General features: G+C 37.1%; 2 protein-coding genes across 2 annotated transcripts; both read right to left on the bottom strand.

The window, feature by feature from the left end:
• Positions 1–2,700: 2,700 nt before the first annotated feature.
• LOC140163906 (carbohydrate sulfotransferase 1-like) lies at positions 2,701–9,093 on the bottom strand. Its single transcript, XM_072187212.1, has 3 exons — positions 8,936–9,093; positions 4,405–4,642; positions 2,701–3,830 (listed from the first exon to the last, which is right to left on the bottom strand). The coding sequence occupies exons 2-3, from the start codon at positions 4,484–4,486 to the stop codon at positions 2,812–2,814; spliced, it is 1,101 nt and encodes a 366-aa protein (XP_072043313.1). The 5' UTR covers positions 4,487–4,642; positions 8,936–9,093; the 3' UTR covers positions 2,701–2,811.
• A 3,712-nt stretch (positions 9,094–12,805) lies between these two features.
• Positions 12,806–19,621, bottom strand: LOC140164252 (carbohydrate sulfotransferase 1-like). Its single transcript, XM_072187521.1, has 2 exons — positions 19,487–19,621; positions 12,806–17,784 (listed from the first exon to the last, which is right to left on the bottom strand). Exons 1-2 carry the CDS (start codon positions 19,563–19,565, stop codon positions 16,550–16,552), a joined length of 1,314 nt encoding a protein of 437 aa, XP_072043622.1. The 5' UTR covers positions 19,566–19,621; the 3' UTR covers positions 12,806–16,549.
• Positions 19,622–22,829: the final 3,208 nt, after the last annotated feature.

Here is a 22,829-nt window from a genome sequence, read left to right as displayed (position 1 = left end):
TGGATCAATATTATCAGGTGGTAATACATTTGCATTGGACAATAGATTACTATATAATGGTTTAGTACTGCATATATCGGTTTAATCTTCAATAAGCGGGTTTATGGCTGGAAAGGTCACGGTGAATATGCCGTGGACGACACTGCACTATGGTGCCAAACTTTCTACCGGTTTCACCTATGTACGGCTGTTTGATGTGATCATTTATTAGTTTTTCAAACAAAACACCATGTACAACTCAATTTTAGGCTTAAATAGCTAAAAGCGATATCATATTGCGCTAAGGCTTTTTTGACGAAGGAGCACAACCTACCTTAATGGAACCTATATGTACGCACGTATGATCCACGCAGGACGTATGATACATCCAGAGAAGATGTAAAGAAAGGAGGGAGAACGGAATTATATCCTTGAGATAATCCCGTAGGTACTCCTGTCGCACCTATTCATAGTCCTTTATTCTCAAGTAGTTACACATCTACTTGAAAGTAGCCTTTGATGTGATGTGTGTTGCCGACTACGGTTGATTAATTTTCACTCCAGAATTGAAACCATATCCAATGTTTCTATAGAGAATCCCTTAAAAGTATGACACGTGTGTGTTAAGTACCTGATGTTGCTCTGAAGGGATACCACACGTGGATACTATAAGAAAGAAATGTAGTTTTGTAAAGATTCCAAAAAAAATCCGCCCATTTTGGAACATATATATTAATTATTTAGGAGAGTGTTTTAGAATTATGTTAGAAAAGGAATGATTTTTGATCATCTATATTTTATTGTTTTATGTATTTTCCTGTCATTTCCTGCAAACCTAATAAAGATATTTTGATAATTGAAAATAGTCTGTATCATAAATCGTAGAGGTTGAAAGCGTAACCAAGCGTGCAAAATTATTATTTGCTATGGAACTTCGGTCATATTTTATTTGAAATAAACTGGAGGTTAGGATCTGCATGCATGGTATGCATAGTATTGATGGTATACAGACACTGACCTTTCCCTAAAACTAGTAAGCAGCAACTTGTGTATCACACCCGTCGTGGGTTCGAACCCTTTTGTTGTATTTTATTGTTAAACCTAAATAGCGTTATTGCTTTTGAATGAGCGGCAACACACATATTTTGTTTGAGATATCTATCTCCTTTTCTTTACATCTTCTCTGGATACATCGTAATCTCTAATTTTTATTGTATACATAGGCTCCGGAAGATTTTAAATAGGGGGGGGGGGCAAATTTTTGGTCCGCTCCGAGGTGCGAAACGCTAAAGGCGGCGGGTATCCCCCTCCCGCGCCAAGCGCGGAATCTTTTGAAATGCGTACATTTTTACATGACTTATACCTTACATTTTGAATTGTACCTTAAAATTATGAATTTTATCATAAAATTATAAATTTTATCCTACATTATGAAGCCCCCTCACCAAAATTATTGAGGTGGCCGGGCCCCCAGGCCCCCTGGTTCCGGAACCAGTGGCATATTAACGGCTATTTCGTGTCTCAGGAATATTTGGGGCTGTGCAATAATTATGAGCCCCCCACCCCCCCCACCCCTAGTTCGCAAGGAAAACTTAAAAAAACCGGGCAAAACAGACGTGTCATTTATCGGTATGACATTTTCGTTATTGATGCTGCCCTATTTTAAGTTTGCACAGAAGAGGCATCTCAGTTTTAGTTCATCGATTGTCAGTAAATTGCACATATACTCACTCTAAATTGTTCATCAAACTAATCCTGCATTCCTTATAAAAAAAGAACCATATGCTGCATTGTATGTACAATCACCAAAAAAGATGAAAAACGCATCTAAAAAATTCGGTACGTGCAACCCTACGGCACTAAAAAGCCTAAACAGAGTGACGTCATCGCTTTGCCACAGAGCTGACATGTACCACGTGACATCTGATCATGTGATATTTCATATTTAGTTGAAGTTGCATTGGAATTGTGTGCTCTGGAAAACTTATTTTTTTCTGGATTCATAATGGAGTATTAATTACAATTTCAAACATGAACGTTTAGGTAAGAAGTACAACAACCCGTGTAATTAATATTATGACAAACATGCAGATATTTAAGCTTCTGGAGCCTTGTATGTTTTCGTAATTGCTCTAATTGAAATTACGTTGCGTTAGCTTTCTGCATACAGATCCTCCCATACCGTACTAGCAGAGCTAAGTACGGTATGGGTTCCTCATCTACTAAGCCCCCCCCCCGTGGTAAAATTTCCGAGCGGCCCGCCAAAATCGCTAGCCCCACCTCTCGGCCTGCCAAAAATCGCTTTCCCCCCTCTCGGCTGGCCACATGATGCCAAATAATTTGGGTTCCCAGTTTTCAAACCTTAAATGGTCTAGATATATGTTGCGAGCGCAGCGAGCAGGAAAATTTGCATATTAAAGCGTTTCCCTACTGTTTTCCTAAGCCTTTTTAGAGCGTTTTATTTAAAAGGAGCCCCCTCTCGGCTCGCCAAAATTGCTTCCCCCCCGGCTCGCCAAAAATTTCTTCCCCCCCAATTTTACCCTCCCCAGGGCTCATAATTATTGCACAGCCCCTTAGCTCAGTTGGTAGTCTGCCTATGCAGAAGTTATAACCTGGACTTCTGAATAGGATTGCGAAAGGCATACTTCATTTTTCTGCACTCAACGTCGAAAGAGAAACCAGTTTAACAATTAAAATTTTATAATTTTACATCCAGTTTTGTTTAAACTTCAAAACAATCACCAATATCACTTTATATTTTTTTGATTTTATCTTAATGGGCAAGTAATGTGGAATTACTTCCATACATAACTTAAGAGTTACTTTGAAGTTTTATTTCTGCTTGAATGTCATATTTGGCATCAGTGGATAAGAAAGCTTAACTTTCAATCCTATACTAGTATTCAAGTCTCTTTGGTATCGTGTAGTAGAATTCATAGCTTTGTAACCCATCATCAACAATGTTTCCATACAATACTCTTGTACATGAACCATTTCATCATAGTTTAATTTCTTTATTTTTGTTCTCCGTGAGTACTCATTCAATAATAGCCATGTTTTGATGTGTTCCGGAGCAAGTAAACCAAGAAAGTCATAAATGATTTGGACCATCTCTATCGGTTCATCCCTTAGATCTTCATATCTGAGCAGCATATAGCGATCATTTAACCAAGATGGCGGGTCTTTCCAATATTTCAGATTATTCTTCAACTCGTCACATTCACTAAGTTCCATATCAGGAAAATCTATCGGTTTTCTTGATAAATACACCCTACGTGGGTCACGTACCAGTTGTATCACCTTAACATTCAAACTATCATCCATAACGATGCTCTTCAAGTATTTCAAATCTGGAACCCGAACAGTTTTTATCGCCACGTGTTTACCGCTTCGACAAATTTCTTCAACCATACGGGAAGTTTCATTACGTCGTACACGCCTAGATGGTTTAGAATTTTTGCACAAAACTGATGCTTCGAATTTGCGACTCCTCCAACAGTTCATGTTCGTGTCCTCGTCATCCCACCATGTGTACTTTTTATCGGTAAATTCACATTTTAGTATATCGTGTAGCATGGTTATCTGGCTTTCATTAATTACCCTGTTTCTTACTTTTTCTACATCCGCCTTATACTGTTTACCTCGAAGAGGTTCATAAAAGTAAGAAAAATCATGATTGTTATTGAAAATATCTCCAGTAAATGAAGACCCATATCTCCAACGTGCGATAATGATTAGGTGAACTTGGCGATCTATACTTCCTTGGATTGGGCGTGTCTGGGCTGCGTTTTTAGGCTCATGTGACTCTTCGTTCTTGCATACTATTTCTATATTATTGGTGTACAAATTCCCTGTAAGAAAAGCGTGTTCAAAACAAGCCATGAAAACAAACGTATATTTATGGTCATGTATAGATAGCTACCCACATAGATAGATACCCACAACATTCCCCTATTTATAGTAAGTTCAAATGTTGTCCCTTTCAAACATTTATCGAAAAAGAACACGTTAATGTTCATTGTAAATGTGACTAATTCCTCGTGAATTACTGAAATTTATACAGCGTGATACTGGTGTCTATGGTGGTTTTTATTAATTATAATCATCATGACAAATTGATATCAAATGAGAGCTATCCTATTTTTCTCATTAACATATTGAAATTAGGCGGTCCAAATCGGTGTATTTTCGAAGATATCATCGAAAAACTGTTGAAAATTAGTCTTAAACATGGTATACCACAGTCGAGACAAATTTGACAGTTTTTGTGATGATTTCCCGCAAATATATTTTCATGTGGGAGATGAGGCTGTTAATCAGGTTACCCACCTTTAAACTTCTTCAGAAGTGCAGAAGTATGCCAAAATGATATAAATATTTGTTTCAAATGATTACATGTTAAAATAATTCACAGAATATACATACCCAAATATAGTAATGAACCAAAAAGAAGACAAGTGCACAAAAGCACAACAGACCAGAGAACCTTAGTAAGTGAAAATCTCATTGTTGGTAATGGTATTGTGAGCGCTGCTGGCCCGCACCGTAGCCTGAGTCCCTTGGCCCCGACCTCGAAACAATTCAAAATGGCGGAATAAAATGGCCGTTTCTCGTTCGATGACCGTGCGTAAGCAGTTGAAGGACTGGTGGATCAAGTCTACACCTGCAAATATGAAAATTAAAAATGGTGTATAAAGAAATAATTACATTATTTATGATATTTAACAAATATTAATTGCCTTAAGAATATTTTCTGCTGTTGCTAGCATATTAAGCAAAATTGTTTTGGCATATGTGACCCATCACATTGAAACACGGCAGTTGTCGGAAAACCACATTTAAAGATAATAAAGAAAAACGGCCTCGATAAATAAAGAAAATAATAAGGAATTTGAACTCTACTTGTCACTTAAAATCACCATTCTACATGCGACATCGTAGAAGCAGTTTGAAACAAATTGCATTGATTTAAAAGTCAGCAAAGTAACACTGGGGCCCGTCAACATAGGCTTAGTTCCAGGGGGTAATCCCCCAATATTTTGCCCCAATTGTCCATTTTATCCCCAAAAGTGAAAATTGTCGCGCGTTTCGCGCGTATTTATTCGGCTTTTGCACCATATTTCATCAGTTTGCACCCGTACCATTAACTTATTCTGTCGCCAAAAGGTGCTGGATTCACTATACTTCACGATTTTTTTCCAACCCCATCCCCCATGTCAAAAAGAAATCTATGCCACTGCCCGTCCATAGGAGGAACAAGGATTTAAAATAGTGTGTGTCAACTGACTGAAACGCCCATGTCAAAATTAATTTCAAAATTCATGTCACTCAATGAATCAGTGTTTTATACGAAAGGTGATTGCATGGATGACTGAGTAATCGGATACATAAAATTTAAGAAAATAAATTAACAATTGAATCAATTAAAACATTGATCACGTTGATATCGAGAATGTTTTTGTACATTACATGTATAGGATGTTGAAAAGTGCAACTTTTTTGAAAGCATCATTTTTGGAAAAATGGGGTATTTCTTTTGAACCACTAAAGATTGTATGGACGAATATGGAACACGAAATGCGATGGACCTGAGACTTGGAACAGCGATCTGAGGACAGTGACGTCATACTTGGAACATAAGTCTTGATATGTAGACAAAAGACTGATGAAAGGTTACAACACAGTACAATTATTCAACATCGATTTTTAAGCGGATTTAATCCACCCAACTGGGCAATAACAACACCATTTAGGTGCAGACGGAACCCAGTAATGGCCGACTGAATTCTGACCATCACTTGGCTCGTTGGATTCGTCTATAGGCGTATTTGTAAAGGCTCCGTATTCTTTGTGAAGGCGTTACTTTATAATTGCCTGCATTTATTGGGTAAAATTTGGCACAGAAGTATATCAGAGTCAGATTTTAGCAGTGGCGGCGGAAGTATTAAAATCATGGGGCGAGCATATTTTGTGCCTGTTTTAGATGGAAATTTGCGCAGAAACAGACCCGTAAAGGATTTATTTGGGGTGAAGGGCTGATTTCGAAAAAGTGGACCCTTTTCAATTTTTTTTTTACCAAAAGGCACGACGAAAAACCTTTAAAGGTTGGCCTTTGGCGATATCTTTTGGGGAACGTCCGCCCCATGCCTTGGTTACGGGCATGCGCAGGAAGCGTTAGAAAAATGTACAATAATAGAAATTGTAGCACAAAATGATTGATGAACCAATGCTCGTGAAGTGCGCAAACGTCTGCAACTGTACCATGTTTTTGACCTTCCCAAAACGGTGTTGGGCTAAAAGGATGTGATGCACATGCACAGGCAATTACTTTATTTTTAGAATTTTAAGGTGGACCGCTCCCATGAAAAAACACGTCCCTCTGAACCCGGCTTCTATGCGGCGGAGGGTCGAAGGTGTTTGGTGTCATTTTAAACGGCAGTTTTTTACAACTTCACCAAATATCAGCAGAATTATATTGTTTTTTATAGGCTATTGTTGTTTGTTGTTACAAAATATCAAAGGGGCCCGTAGGCCAAGATATATAGCAAGGGGCCCTGTCAGCAATTGCTTAAATCCGCCACTGGCCTTTATATTTGACCTGACCCATTTGGGATCAAACGTCACGCATGAGTAATTTTGGCTAAAAATGTGATTTTAACCAAAACATAGGGAAAGGTTTCTATACAAAAACGATTCTCTTATAAACCACCATGCGCACAGTTTCTACCTTGATACACCAGAGCACACATTTTCGTCCAAGCGCTCTCAAGCAAGCAGTCTTTGATTACACTACACGGCTGAGTGCATAACAATGTAAGAACTGTGGAGCTTCCAGCTGAAAAATGAAAATGGGCCTCTGTGATTGGTTTTTGTCGAAACCTCAAGTGTTCACTTCATCCAATCAGAATTTTTATATATCAAACCAAAGCTAACACTTCTCCCAAAACACTTAGGTCAACGCAATTCAATGTTATAGCAAGGCGAATGTGGAACATCTGTTGAAAACTACCTATCCAAGCACATTTTTTGACCAAAATGTAGGTTTTAAAAGTCAAAACCTCAAGTGTTCCTTACAATATTTTTCAAATTTTATGTCATTAAATGAAAAAGCACTAGCGTCACTAGAATGAGCAATGGCCAATTCTCTTTCAATTACAAATCTTGTGCAAAAATTTACTATTGTCTTACAAGACCGCAACATATCTAGTTTTTTTTATTGCATCTCTAAAAATAATGATGATGTAAAAGTATACATTTACAGAAAGGAAATGGCATAACAGATTCCTGTAAACATTAGCAATTTTGAGAAAATGGTATGGATTAAGGCTAGGACTAGGAGTAAGTAATGGTTATAATTATACTGCGCCAACAAGTATCCTTACACTTAAAAAAAATCCTAATTTTAAAACTAAACCATATTTGTGCAAATTTATTTATTTAATAGATGTACTATCTAATCCTGCACATTATGACACCCCATTGAATCCAATGTGACTTCAAGAAGCAAAGTTACAAGCATTTGATTAGACGAAGGTCCAGTTTTAAAAGTGACAAACTGGCCTATTCAAAACTTCACAGACTAGACATCAGGTTTGAGAACGGTGAATAGCTAATTTACGCGTGCCTTTAATTTAAATTTAAAACAAAGGGAACAAAAGAAATCTGAATCAAAAGAACTGACAAATAAAATGAAAGTTATGAAAAGTACAGAGAAGTAAAAACTGAAATAAAAACTGCTTTAAATAAAGCTTCATTGAAGAAATTGTGTTGTCTCTTTGTTGCGCTTGTTGGAATCTTTTTACGCCCTGTATTATAGGCCAGTTTGTCGCTTTTAAAACTGGACCTTCGTCTATTTAATTGCTTGTAACTTTACTTCTTGAGGTAACATTGGATTCAATGTGGTGTCATAATGTGCAGGATTAAATAGTGCATCTATTAAAAACAAATTGACCCCAATATTGTTCAGTTTTGAAATTGTGATTATTTTTCAAAGTGTAAGGGGGATACTTTTTGGCGCAGTATGTTTAGTTAGGATAGGTCTTAGGGTAAGGGTTACGTTAGGCTTAGGACTAGGATTTAGAATTACCTGATAAGGGTTGAGTTTATTAAGTTTTATTTGCGACATCGAGGTTAGCCCAGATAAGTGAAGTACTGCTTTCCACTAGGGCCCTCTTTAAGTTGGCGACTACTATTCTAAATTTGCTCCTAATTCCCGAACAAGACAAGATTTATGTGAAATTACTTTTAATATTTCTTCCATTAAAGATATTATAGTGAAGTTTGATTAGTCATTCTGTACTTATCAACATGGTCGTAGTTATACAATTTCATATGGAAAGGTTTCTATACAAAAACGATTCTCTTATATACCATCTACACACAGTTTCCACCTCGATACACCTGAGCACACATTTTCGTCCAAGAGCTTCCAAGCAAGCAGTGAATTTGTTTCCACACAGTCTTTGATTACACTACACGATTGAGTGCATAGCATCGTAAAAGCTGTGGAACTTCTAGCTGAAAATGGGCCTCTGTGATTGGTTTTTGTCGAAACCTGAAGTGTTCCCTTCATCCAATCAGAATTACTTTAGATGAAACGAAAGCTAACACTTACCCCTAAACAGATGTTTCGTCATTAGGTCAACAGATAACGCAATTCAATGTTACAGCAAGGCGAATTTGGTAAATCTGTTGAAAACTACCTATCCAAGCACATTTTTTGACCAAAATGTAGGTTTTAAAAGTCAAAACCTCAAGTGTTCCTTAAAATATTTTCCAAATTTTATGTCATTAAATGAAAAGGCACACTTATGTTGTCCGTATACTAGCGTCACTAGATTAAATTGCAAATCTTGTGCAAAATGTTACTATTTACTGTTTTGTCATACGGTTGTAAATTCAATGAACTATGACTTTGCTAAAGAACGCTTACAAATTGATATGAGTAGCGACTTACTTGTGTTACGTTGTGATTGCTTCTGGATAATATCAAAACCTCGCCGTACATATGGCACATGGAACTGGTTTCACTCTGACAGGCCAAAGCAAACCTCTTCTTTCTGCTGCTCAGAGGGAATCAGGGCACTGATTCAATGAATCAATGTACACGTTGCCGGAATATACTATTAGTATTACATTACGAGCTATTTTACCTTTAAAACACGTCATTACCACAAATTGGTGTGTGTAAACAGATGGGATGAAAAGCATCTCTTAGTAATGCTAATTATGAAAAACAAAACGTATTCTATGTGAAATTACAAACCACTATTATTATGATTATATGTCTTTTTTATTAATGCCGAGAAATATCCCACATATATGTTATTTTAAACCATATTGTAACATTTCTATAACATATGAAAAACGTAATAAGGGATATATATATATATATATATATAGATGGCAGGAATCTAGTTTGGATTCACAGAATTCTAATATACCGGTCATCCTTATACCGATGCGTGGCCGCAAACGTAACCGTCCCGGCTGAAAAATGAATCAAAAAAGGTACGGCAAGACTTTTTCGCATCACGTACGTCAAAGTTCACTTTTCGATGTGTAAACTTAGGATAATGAAAACGACTCGTAAGCAAGTCTACTAAATGACCTCAAAATCTGAAGAAAAAATGGCGGACCGTTGCCGGACTCTTTCCAGAACTAATACAGCATATTAAGCCATTGTCAACATGGGGTCATCGCTAGGAATATTTTCCTTAAATAAAGGAAACTAACACCTCCGCGAATCGGACGAGTGACAAGCTCTAATGATGTCATGATGTAAACAACGTCCGGGTCATTAATAATTAATTAGGTAAATCCAAATATGGAAACCTCCAAAAGTATGCTAATTTAGAGTTCAACGAATCAGAATACGATCCGCTACCTCCACAATTATGCAAATGAGGAGGTTACGTGAACATGTACACTAATTCTCATCCAGCTTTACTAAAAGATCTTTGTTTGGATTCCAGAGGCAGTGTGCTTGTGAGAGACACCGCCATCAGAAAAGGCTAGCTCAGATCGCGCGCCAAAAGAGTTAGCAGCTCAGAAATTGCAATAATTTCCCAGCCTTGAAAAAAAAAGGCTCAGTTAGGGATTCAATCATGGTTCACCGTTGGTCATCACCGATTAACAACGATGCGTCCGTGTCGTCTGCGTGGTTTACTTCGAGCGACGTAAACCTAGCCCTGGACCCAGTGTCGTGACCAGTACCCGCTGGAAGTAGTCCTCTGAAGTGGTGAACTCGCGGCCTCATAGTCCGAGGAACTGAGCCAGTTCTACGTAAACCACGCAGACGCGCCGGACAACGAAAACAAGCTAAATATCGTATAATTCTCATGATGCCTCCATTCGGAATATCCGTTTGTTATTGCCACTCAACCTTAACATCGGTGATTTCTATGTTGATAGTATATCAGCAATAAAACAAAGGAATGAAGCGGTAATGTTTAGCTGCTACTTAAATAACACTAAGAAAGTGTTTACCACAGAATTAGAGAAGGAGAACCGGGACACCCTATACCGCCACGTACAATCGCGCCGTCAGCTATGGGGAGAAAATTGGGGGTATTCGGGTCCTTGCCGACGGTGCGCGGAGACGAACGAACGAAAACAACTCTGCGTCTCAAAAGCATCTTGGTACTCGCGTGCAGGTCACATCAAGTGCGTCTCTGAAATGCGCCCATCATCCATGTCGCGCTTGCCGAGACAACGAATGCCTCAAGCGCATTCCGAGGGAAACCGAATACCCCCAATTTTTGCTCCATGCCTGTATCAAGATGGCTGTCGAGTCCTGGTTCTCTGGTTTTAATTCTGTGGTGTTTACGCATAAGTTCCAGTCATGACGAATTTTACGCGCTCACGGGTAACGCGTACGCGTAACCCTGCGTTCGCGTATACGCTACTGGAAAAGTGTGGATTCATCACAGATTAACAACGCTTGACTCCTGTACAAAGGATTAGGAAGAGTTGTTGAACTGTGAATCAAACCCGGGAACTCCCCATTGTGAAACTCAGTGCATGACCACTAAGCCAACTAACTATTAGCTGTGAGAAGTTTAAAGGGGGGTAACCCTATTGGTTTTGGATATGGATTGTCTTTAAAATTACATAATAATATCAAATATCGCCCCCATTATGCTGCTTTGTGAAAAAACGAGAGCATTTTCAGCGTAAATGTGAATAAATAGCCAAATTTGCAATCCAATACCTTGGTATACGTGAACTGCATTCTGGGTAGGCAAGCAACAACAACAATTTCCGTTCGTATGACGAATTTAATGCTGACATGCTGTACAATCAATGCCCGTCCTGTATTGAACGGAAAATATTTGTTTTTTTCGTACCGTTTCAGAAAAAAAGGAAACAAAATATATTTCCCCTTGCAATATGTACATTTCAAATGAATATAAAAAAAAGTTTGGGTTAAAAATGGAGAGGAAAAAAAAACATTCCGATATCGGATTTTGAACCGGGTACCTCTCGGGTAGAAACTGCGCGCGCTAACCGATTGAGCTAATCGACCCGCTGCCTCCATCGTGGAAATTTTATAATTAAATACGGCGCACCGTCTAGACGCGTCTCCTCAGCAGTTAGTGTGGTTCGCTTTTTTTTTTTTTTTTGTGTATGACGCGAAACCAAAGTAGCTGTTGAGGAGACTGATATTTCGTTCATAATTCTCTCCCAGAAATCCAAAGTATTTACCATTGTTTACAAACTGGTATACCTGTAAAAGCCGCTGTGTTTCATGATTTCTCCGGAAATACATCGACTTGGAGCGTCAAATTTCAGGATAGTAATGAGAAAAATAGTATCTATTCAGCATCGAAGTGGTTACGTAATTCTCTTGGTTACCGGATCACGCTACTTTGGTATGCCTTCGAGTGCCAATGTGGTGATCATTTCGATCGTGGTTCATTACTCTAGCGCGTGATCCCGTTGACATAGTAACATTACGTAACTTCGATACTGAATTATGTGATACCAAAACCTCATCAACAATGAAAAAAATCGGGGGGGATGATGCTGTCGATCGGGTTACGGACCTTTAATAATAGTAATCCTTGGTATTACTGAATAGAATAAATCAATACTGATTTTTATGTACGATGCTACATGTATTCAAATAGACGTTCCATAGAAACTAGGAATATGTGAAATGGCTATCAATCGGTTAATCAATCAAGTTTTAAAGAGTTCAACAATCAATAACAAACCGATGAATCATGGATTATTACTAATTACTTACTGATCTACCAAATAAATAAATAAGTCAGTAAATAAACAAATAAATAAATAGGCATAAATGAATACATAATGCAGAATGCAGTTAGCAATTTTGTTACAAAATTCAAACATTCTATTTCTAATTTTCTGCTATACACGCAAAGGGGCTGTGCTGTTAATATCCGCGCCTAATCAATAATGGGTCTTTCACTCAACAACAACAACAACAACAACAACAACATTACAAGCATTTATATAGCGCATCTACATCAAGAACGATGCGCTTGGAAACACAAGAAACAACAGGAACAATGGAATAAAAAGACAATTAATGCATAAATAACTGAGTTTTGAGAAACTTCTTAAAAGTGGATATGGAATCAGCGTTTCTGACAGACTTTGGGAGAGCATTCCATGTCCATTGTCAAACTACTGTGTTCCCTGTAGAATTATGTATTGACATGGTCCTACACAACTCAGTCGTAAACTGTATGCTTTATAACAAATCACATTACCCAATCAACCTAACAACAAGGTCAGTCATTGGCCGGCTTGCTGAATAGCAGGGAATTATACAAAGAAATACCTCATGTTAAGTGCCAATCACTGTGTGTTATTATTTATTGAGAAAATTGCAAAAATAGTCACAAATTAATCAAGGGGTGTAATACCACCTTAAAAGTATGGTCTAAAAATTCTATGACCCCAGTATATTCATGACCCCCACCCCCATTTCAAACTTTTGTCCGAAGAAAATGACAGCCCCCTGACTCTAAATAAATCTGAGAACAAGAAATGTCTTTAAAAAAGACAATGCCTCTAAGATACCAGTGGCCACCTTTTTTTATTAGTTAAGGAGACACTTATAATGCTAGCTTTAAGGTAACGCTATTGGATATAGATTTTTGTCTGATTGAAATATGTGAGCCCATTCTCTCCTGATTACAAGACTGAAAATTTTATTTTAATCGGATATTCGGTTACCAAAATATAGCCTGTCAAAATGGCACGTAACCAAGAAGTTGGCAACAACTTTCTTTTATTTTTGTTATGCAATGTTGTCAGGTAGGCCTTATTTTCTAATTATATATGCAAGAATTATACAAAGTAAAATGTTCAGATCGGCTACAAAATAAGATATAAAACCCATGGATGCCTTTGGCAAATTTCCATTTGCATAATTAATTAGGGCCCTAATCAACTTTTCTAATAAGTGGCCCTAATTAATTATGCAAATTGAAATTTGCCAAAACGCAACCGTAATTTTGTAGTATAGTGTGTGTTCTACCCATGTACCATGCCTCAGTGCCATAGCTCTTTTAATTGTATCTGATTATCTGAAATCTTTACTTTGCATAATTCATGCATGTAATTAGAAAATCATCTGGCAACTGGACTTGTCAAAAATATAGAAAATAAAAAGAAAGTTGTTGCCAATTTTTTGTTTTGGTTTCGCGCCATTTTGACAGGCCATATCTCAAGAACCGAATGTAATCTACAGGGCATAAGCTTTAACATACTATAGTAGCCTATTATTTAAATAGAAAGAAAATCTAAATTTGTGCATTAGCCAATAGGGCCACGGTCACCTAAAGCCATCTTGCAATCTTGCAGATAATTCTGATGTATGAAATAAGACCTTCAAACTTTCAGATATGAAGAGTTCCAGATGCAGGCAGCCGTTTCTGTTTTTTAAATATAGGCCTAAGTTGTATCAAGAGTCATTTCTTGTGGATTTTTTGACTGAAAATTACGATTGTAACGTTTCAGAGTAACAAATTTTCGTATCAGATTCTTTTATGCTTGTTTATTATATTTTGTATTCAGGACTAAAATAATATTATTATATTTAGGGGGGTCTTTTCATAGGCCATTACTTTTTTGTATGTGTAATTGAATAAAAAATCAAAAACATTATTGTTTTGTTTTCTTTCCTTCATTTGTGCTTTGTTTTGCATCGAAAGGGCCAATATCAACACCTTGTTTGTAAGAAGTATTGTGTGGGGAAAGATGATTCTTGCATTTTATTTTTATTTTTATCTTAATAAAACAAAAAGCAAAATTCTCAGTCATAGTCTTGAAACGGTCATGGGTAGCCTATGCATGCAAAAATATTGCAACAGTACTCAGTAGAATGTAAAAAACTGACATACATACCACCAACATGACCAACCACGCATGGGAATTGGGGAAGCAAATACTTTAAAACGAATTATTCCGAATTATATCAACGTGTATTTGAACAGCAATGAAGCCGGCCATAGGCGCGGCTAGGCGTATCATACCATACAAATGCAACACTATCATCATGATCATGACATGCCGTGTGTACGTTGAACACGGCACAGCACATACATCTCGTATGCAGAGAAATCAAATAGCTAGCCGGTCTTTTCAATCCCATCATTTCAACCTATTATTATGATGTAGACACGCATGCACGATGATTGCGGCCTAGTCGAGCCTAGCCTGCATGCTAGTCGGCCTGCTGACTCACCGCGTATTAAATGGCACAAAAATACCTCAAATTTTGCACAAAATAATCCATGATGTCAAATTATCACATCCAAAGTGTTGCCATGAACGTCAGCTTCAACTTCTCCAGCCAAAGTTTTTCCATTGATAATCAGATTTCATGTAATCATGAAATTAAACCTTGTTTGATGTGTATTCCCATTGTCACAGCATAACGGTTTTCCGACTTGTCTTCAACGATAAAGCTGCTGATGAGCGCTGAGGCTACAACCTAATAATTAAAGACCGAATTAAAAAAGACTTAGTTTGCGTCTGACGTCATGACAAAGGCGCGCCGTGATTGGTTGCTGTCCTGCAGGACGGCATACGCAAGCTAGTCTTTTTAATTCGGTCTTCAATTATACAACATATGAGCTTGAAAAAATTCTAATGCATAATTCATGAACTTGATAGACCCACACCATTGTCGCCACGTGCTAGGTGTTTCTAGAATCCCTATAGAATAAGATTAATTTTAATGCTAATTTATTGCACATGCTGAGGAAGCGTGATTACCTTTTTGAACATTCGGAAATGGCGATAGGCGAATTTATGTATGGCGCAGAGAGGTGGGGATATATATTGGGCTCTCGATATTGGGCGGAAATTAGAGTACTTGTCAGAATATAAATTTGTACAATCGGCCTACATGCCGCGCAATGTGCGGCATTTTAGGTGTCAATTTCAAAGCAAATCTACCTCCTGCGGAGGCAGAAAAAATAGTGAAGTTAGTACTTGTAGTGCTTTTATTGAGACACCTAGTATACTTTGGGGTACAACCTAGCAAGACCGAAGGCCGAAAATACCGTTTATGGAATACCGTGGTGGAAGAATCCTTTCGGTCAATATTTTTATGTTATTTGGAGTTCCGTTTGCATTTTTTTTCTCGCATACATTCGCACACATTATACACACAAGGTTATTTTGAGTTGCATTACGGCATTTTTCATCACAAGAATGGACTGCATGAGGGTCAGCAAGGAGACTGTGTTTTGTCTAATTTATAGTTTATGGCAAACTAGAATTTATATTTATTTTATTTTATTATGTATTGGCGAGCTAGCAAAAATATTGTTGTCTATACCATGTATACACTGTGTATCAAGCCGACATTTAGCATGTTCAGGCCTATTCAATTTCAGTCATTGATTCTTATTTTAGCGTTGGGAGCATTGCCCTATAAAATTCTTTGTGTTTGGTGCAATATAAAGATTCGTTCTTTGTCAGTTTCTGTCAGCATGGTCAGGGACACCCTGTAGATTTACTGCCTTGGGCGTGGGTGGATCTGAGGTAGCTTTACTACTTTGGCTTGGATTGGGCGTGGCTGGAAAACGTTTCAAGTTGATTCGGAAATTGAATTTGCGAGTTACAAATAATTTGCCTGTATTACAGTACCCAATTGACCACTGTCTGTCTATACAGACACAAGATATAAATTTTCATGTTTTTCTTTGTCAAACTACCGAAACTGCGAGAAATGTTATACACAGAAAACATGTAGTCCAAGGATACGAAGTTTCGGATGGAATAAAAATCTTAAATAATAAATAATAATTTTTGAAGTTGGGTAGGATGAGACGGTGGAAGACGAAGCGGCCCTTTCATTTCCCTGAGCACTACATGCCGATCTAACATTGCCTCTGATTGGTCAATTACATGATATCTTCACTTTAATCACCAAATCAGAAAGTTTTGCAAATAATTCACCCCAATTTTTTGTGTAGTGCAATTATTCTAACAATGTTGCTGATTGGTCCAATTGATAATGGAAACTTCTTTTTGGCCAATCGGCAGGTAGTTCTCATGGGGTTAAACCACCACGCTTTGTTCAGTTTGCTGTCATTTCATTTGATACTTCGTAAGTCATATTTGGCATTAATGGGTAAGGATATTTTTCTATTGTTGGTACTTTGAAGTCTTTCAAATCTTTTATTGAATTAATGGCCTTATACCCAGTCATCAGTAATGTCTCCATACAATGCTTTTGTACTCTAATTATTGTGCTGTAGTCTATTATTGCTCTCCAAGTATACGCTGATCCCACAAATAGAGACATTTCCTTGGAGTTGATTTGCAGCCATGTTTTCACCGTTACTGGAACAGGTAAACCAAGAAAATCATAAATAATTTGGACCGTCCCAATCGGATCGTCTGCTAAATCTTCGTATCTTAGCAACATATAACGACCTTTCAACCAAGATGGCGGGTCTTTCCAATAGTTTAAATTATTCTTCAACTCATCACATTCACTAAGTTCCATATCGCACCCGCCATTCCATAACATTCTTGATAAATACACCGCACGTACATCGCGTACCAGTTGTATCACCTTAACATTCAAACTATCATCCGTAACGATGCTTTTTAAGTGCTTCAAATCTGGCACCCGAACAGTTTTTATTGCCACGTGTTTACCGCTTCGACAAATTTCTTCAACCATACGGGAAGTTTTCTTCTCGTACCGCCGTACAGTCCCTTTTGTGTTAACAAAATGTTCACATAGAACTGATTTGTCAAATTTTTGACTCTTCCAACAATTCATCTTGGTATCATTCGCATCCCACCACGTGTAATTTCGATCAGTAAATTCACATTTCAATATATCATGTAACATGGTGATCTGGTCTTGGTGTATCACTTTAGCTCTCATATTATTATCCTCATACATTTTGCCTCGAAGAGGTTCATAAAAGTAGGAAAAATCGGGATTTTTGTTCAAAATATCACCAGTGAATGAAGACCCATATTTCCATCGTGAAATAATGATGACATGGACGTTGTGTTTTGCACTGCCCTGGACTGGACGAGGCTGGATCTGATGTAGCTTCACTGAATTGTCTTGGATTGGGCGTGGCTGGAACCGATGTGGTTTCACTGTACTGCTCTTGATTGGGTGTGCCTGGACATGATGTAACTTTTCTACTTGGGTTGATAAGCGAGTGTTACTGTTGTTTACGATATTAACTACTGATAGTGACGAGTAGTTTGACTGTGGTGATCCTGCCTTCTTATATGTATCTGCGTTCTTATTTACTCTGTCCACGGTGTTGGTATAAGACGTCACTGGAAGAAAAGTGTATTCGAGAGATATTATAAACAAGAATAAAGGTTGATTATTCACAAAAGAATTACCAGCATTGCTAGCAAGTAGCAAGCTATCGTGTCAACTAGTATGTAAGTAATATTTAAGGTAGCTAATAAGGGGAACTTTGGTTGGATTCATTTAGTGAAAGTTAAAAGTTAAATCCTTCTCAAGCCTTTTGGCCCATCTCCGTTTCATAACCCTAGGCCACATGTCTGCAAGCAGAAAAAGCTGCAGTAGGGGATTAGTCCACTGGTAGCCATGTGTTTAACTTTCCCTACTCCATTCTTTGAATGCCGAACGCCTGGCATGGCCCGGCCGAACCCGCGACCTCCCGATCGTGAGGCGGACGCTCTAACCACTAGGCCACCAGTGCTCGGCTTCAAAAGTTATGTCCGATTATCGACAGGGTCTAGAAACAGAGATGCCTCTCAGTTTCACTAAAAAAACCTGAAACTGGTGAGAAAATTCAGAAAAGCATGTGAATGCAGGCCAAAAAACCCTAAAACGAGCTGAAAATATATAAAAACGCGGGAATTTGGATTCACAGAAAGCCTGAATTCAGGCTAAAACCTGGTAAGTGATATATCTGTAGAAAACGAGTTGGAGCAATTTCACTATAACGTGAACATCAAGCTTGTAAAATTGTTTGGCATTGCTAACTGCATCGCGGATAACGGAAAACAAACGAAAAACAATTTAACATTTTCTTGTGGTTTTGTTTCTTTTTAAAATAATTTTAGTAGGCAATGGGGTTTCGCATCCTGCACAAGAATATAATAATTATGTGGCCGTACACTACGTATGAGCCGTAAAGTCGGCAAATTGTATTCTGAGTTACAGTGTAAAATGTGCGTGAAGGTCGTATCCATATGTACCTCCATTTGTTGCGACATGTTTCTCATTTGATAGCGCGACTCAAACACCGTTTAAACCAATCAATAATCCTATAGTCTTCTACCTATTTCTATAGAATCCTTACTCTAGTCTTTGTTTGCTTTGGCTAAATCCTGTTCAAGTGGTGGGTTACAAAGTATTGTATTTTGTCTAGGTATGTATAACCAGCAATTAACAATGAGAGGTCATTCCTGACCCTCTTTGACTTGAGGATGATTTGAAATGACTACATATTATGACTGTTTGATACTTATTACCAGCAATGTGGAAACAGAGACACATGCAGAACCGAAAACGATACCATTTTGTTGATGACGCAGAGTTCAACAAACCATAACCCCGCTTCTGGATATCGTTTGAAGTCAAATGATATACCATTTTAAAGTTTATGATATATATTTTCTAAACACGAAACAAAACAAAATTGACCGGGGTCGACTTTACGGTTGATTCGTAGTGTACGGCCACATATATAAACACAATGTGGTACGATTGCTCGCTATAAGAGGCAACTAATTGATAGTAAAGAGTGAATGTCTAACCAGACCAATGTGTTACAATTTTACCATAGGCAATATATAATATTATATTCGGCCAATCAGAAAAGACGTACTTTAAGGTTGTCGCCAGACGGTTTGTTCATGATTTGTTTAATAGTGGCGGAGAAGCACGAACCGGCTGGGACCCTGGGCTGGAACAGAGACTACCCGGAGAGACTACCAGGGCGCATGGACCGACCGACAAACAAACAAACAAACAAACAAACAAACAAACAAACATACTTACTGGAATTTCGGAATACATTGAGCAGAAGACATATGAACACTATGGCAACAGATGCGAGAACCACGCGGCGCCATCTCATGGTGAGTTTGATCCGTTCTGCTCGTTTTCTTCTTTTAATTATAAAGCCGATAATTCTGCATTCAACACATGAAAAATAAACAGATTTTAGTCTTGAGACAGCTCAAACTACAGCTACAAACATGGTTTAACAGCTGTTTATGGGATTTCCCCACATGACAGGCAGTAATCTTATCTGACATACGGTACAATCGTACAATACATGTAGATGCAGCCCAGTATGGGTCTGACCTTACTACGTTGGGCCAACGTTGTTTTTCGACGTTGGCCCAACGTGATTTTGGCCAGGCGCGCAACCTCCATAACGTTGGGCCAACGTTGATCCAACATTGCCCTAACCGTAATACAGATGGAACTTGTGACGTTGGGCCAACCTCAAATCTTTGATGTTGGGCAACGTTATAAATCCATCCATTGACCAACATTGATCCAACCATTAGCCAACGTTGATCCAACCATTGGCAAACAAGCCCAATGAGACAAAAAATCATGAAAAAAAATAGTTACTTGTATAATACTGTGCTTACTTTAACTTAAAGCCATATTATAACTTTTTCAAACAAAATAGATCAGCTTTTCTTTGCCATAAAATGTTAGCTTTTACTGTCAGATATATCCCCTTTTATTTTTCAGCCGAACAACTACGCCAATAACGCCAATACGTACCACTCCTTCGGTCATGTTGTGGTACGACCCTTTGTTGTGTATATCACCGTCCCGCACGCCGTGTACGTACTGTGTGTATGCGTTCGACTAATAATTCCATTGTAATAATAAAGCGCCGGTTCCGGCGTTTTATTCAAAATCTCGGATTTTGACAAAACTACAGCACCTAGAGTCTTGATTTTTGCATGGTATATTGGTTTAATAAAGTACAATTTAATCGTGTAAAAAAGGAATTTTAAAAATTCAGTGAGGGCGTCTTCCTCAGCAAATGTTATAATATGGCTTTAAGTCTTGATTGACCTAGGTCTCTATTTTACAACGAATACAAAAACTACCTTAATTTTACACTTACCTTAATGTACCGGGATTCGAACCAGAGACCTTAGGTTTACATGCCTCATGCTATACCAATTGAGCTAACTGGGATTATATACTAGTAGTTGACCAAGTGTAAATTTAAGTTAATATAAGCTATATTTTGATGACTAAACCTGCCAAAATGCATCTTTATAGGGATATTGATCAGATTCACTGTAAATATTGATAACATTTACTATAAATGTTGATTTAAAAATAATAATATAAAAATATAATTCTTATTGATGATTTAATTCGAAAGTAATATGCGTATGGCATTGGTTTAGCTATGGCGTGGTATCTGTTCAATCAGATTAGATTCTTGAATTTTTAAGATATTTGAAAAAATAAAAAATTGTGGTCAAAGTCATCAAAGAAAAGTGTTAGCACAGCCTTAGACCTAACGTGATTTATACTTTTCAAATTCTAAAGTTCAATTTAAAACCCCATTTCTTTTCAATTTTGGTCTTTTCCCGCGATATTTTTATAAAAAGCTGTAGAACGTCGGGTACCATAAACTTTTTTGAATCAATCCATTTAGAGCAATGGGGACGATTGTCATAATGCGATGAGATAGTATTTATTCGACCATCCGCATCAGGAAGTATTGTCCAACAAAATAGCTATTTGCCAGTAGGCCTACATGAGTATGCCTAAATTGTGTTGAAACCTTACTGTTGAAACATTACGTTATTATTTATGAACGAATGTTTTCTAAAATAGGCCCAGCTTATGTAAATACATTCCTTGTCTATTTATTTATTGATTTTTATTTATTTATTTATTTATTTATTTATTTATTTATTTATTTATTTATTTATTTATTTATTTATTTATTTATTTTTGGGATTGAGCACTTTATTCAAAAGATAGTCTAACTTGAGTAAAATGTTGTTAATTATTTATTTATTTATTTATTTATTTATTTATTTATTTATTTATTTATTTATTTATTTATTTTATTTATTTTTTATTTTATTTATTTTTTATTTTTTTATTTATTTTTATTTTTTTTTTGCGAATGGGTCTGAGAAAGTGTAGACCTATTATAGGCCTTTTATAAAACTACACAATTTATTTTCAATTTGTAATACAAACTGTGAGAAGGACATTTGGAAACAAAAGAACTTTTGTACAAGAAAATATTATTTAAAACAATCAGGTTACAGAAAACAATTCTTGTAAAGTCACTGTATCTGAAAATGTCAAGCGAATGCTGATATTCTTGGGAAGGAATGATGGTATTAAGGGATCTAAAATGAGCGTTTATTGCGTTTCGACAGTATTTTTTGTTGGCCATGAGAGCACCTCAGACCTATCGAATTGCATTCTGAATACGAAGCATGTCTTTCTGATATCAAATAATTTTCATTTTTTGAAAATCACAATATAATACAAATTTTATGACAAATTATAAAAATTAGATATTTTTCAAATTTTTGATATATAACAGTCCTCGAAGTAAATTATATAAATCTAATGATATATTCTTAAAGTGTATGTAGCAGGGAGGAAAAGCCGACGGTCAATTGAAAATGTTGACCTTTCATATTGAAGATATGGATTTTTTTCCCAAAAAGACCTAATTTTTTTTGGTGTTTTGTGAAAAAAATCCATATCTTCAATACGAAAGGTCAAAATTTTCAATTGATCGTCGGCATTTCATCCCACCTACATACACGTTAAAGGTCCGTAACCCGATCGACAGCATCATCCCCCCGATTTTTTTCATTGTTGATGAGGTTTTGGTATCACAAGATAGATACTATTTTTCTCATTACTATCCTGAAATTTGACGCTCCAAGTCGATGTATTTCCGGAGAAATCATGAAACACAGCGGCTTTTACAGGTTACCAGTTTGTAAATACTAGAACTTACTTCGGATTTGTGGGTACGGAATGAATTGCGAATCATGAGTCTCCTCAACAGCTACTTTGGTTTCGCGTCATACACATTCTGTGAAAAAAGCGAACCACACTAACTGCTGAGGAGACGGTGCGCCGTATATATTTATAAAACTTCCACATTGGACGTAGTGGGCCGAATAGCTCAATTAGTTAGCGCATCATATTTCACCCGTGAGGTACCCGGTTCAAAATCCTGTATCGGAAGATTTTTTTCCTCTCCATTTTTAACCCAAACCTTTTATATTCATTTGAAATGTACATATTGCAAGGGGAAATATATTTTGTTTCCTTTTTTTCTGAAACGGTACGAAAAAAAACAACAAATATTTTCCGT

This window comes from Amphiura filiformis, chromosome 11 (genome assembly GCF_039555335.1).
Source record: "Amphiura filiformis chromosome 11, Afil_fr2py, whole genome shotgun sequence".
NCBI classification, from domain to species: Eukaryota; Metazoa; Echinodermata; class Ophiuroidea; order Amphilepidida; family Amphiuridae; genus Amphiura; species Amphiura filiformis.
This window is presented reverse-complemented; position numbering and strand designations above follow the sequence as displayed.

Bases quoted from the DNA above. Each gene is read 5' to 3' on its own strand.
- LOC140164252 (XM_072187521.1), bottom strand. From the start codon at position 19,565: ATGAGATGGCGCCGCGTGGTTCTCGCATCTGTTGCCATAGTGTTCATA. The intron at 17,785-19,486 runs GTAAGTATGTTT...CTTTTCTTCCAG, and splicing joins CAATGTATTCCGAAATTCCA to TGACGTCTTATACCAACACC.
- LOC140163906 (XM_072187212.1), bottom strand. From the start codon at position 4,486: ATGAGATTTTCACTTACTAAGGTTCTCTGGTCTGTTGTGCTTTTGTGC. The intron at 3,831-4,404 runs GTATGTATATTC...CTTTTCTTACAG, and splicing joins TGGTTCATTACTATATTTGG to GGAATTTGTACACCAATAAT.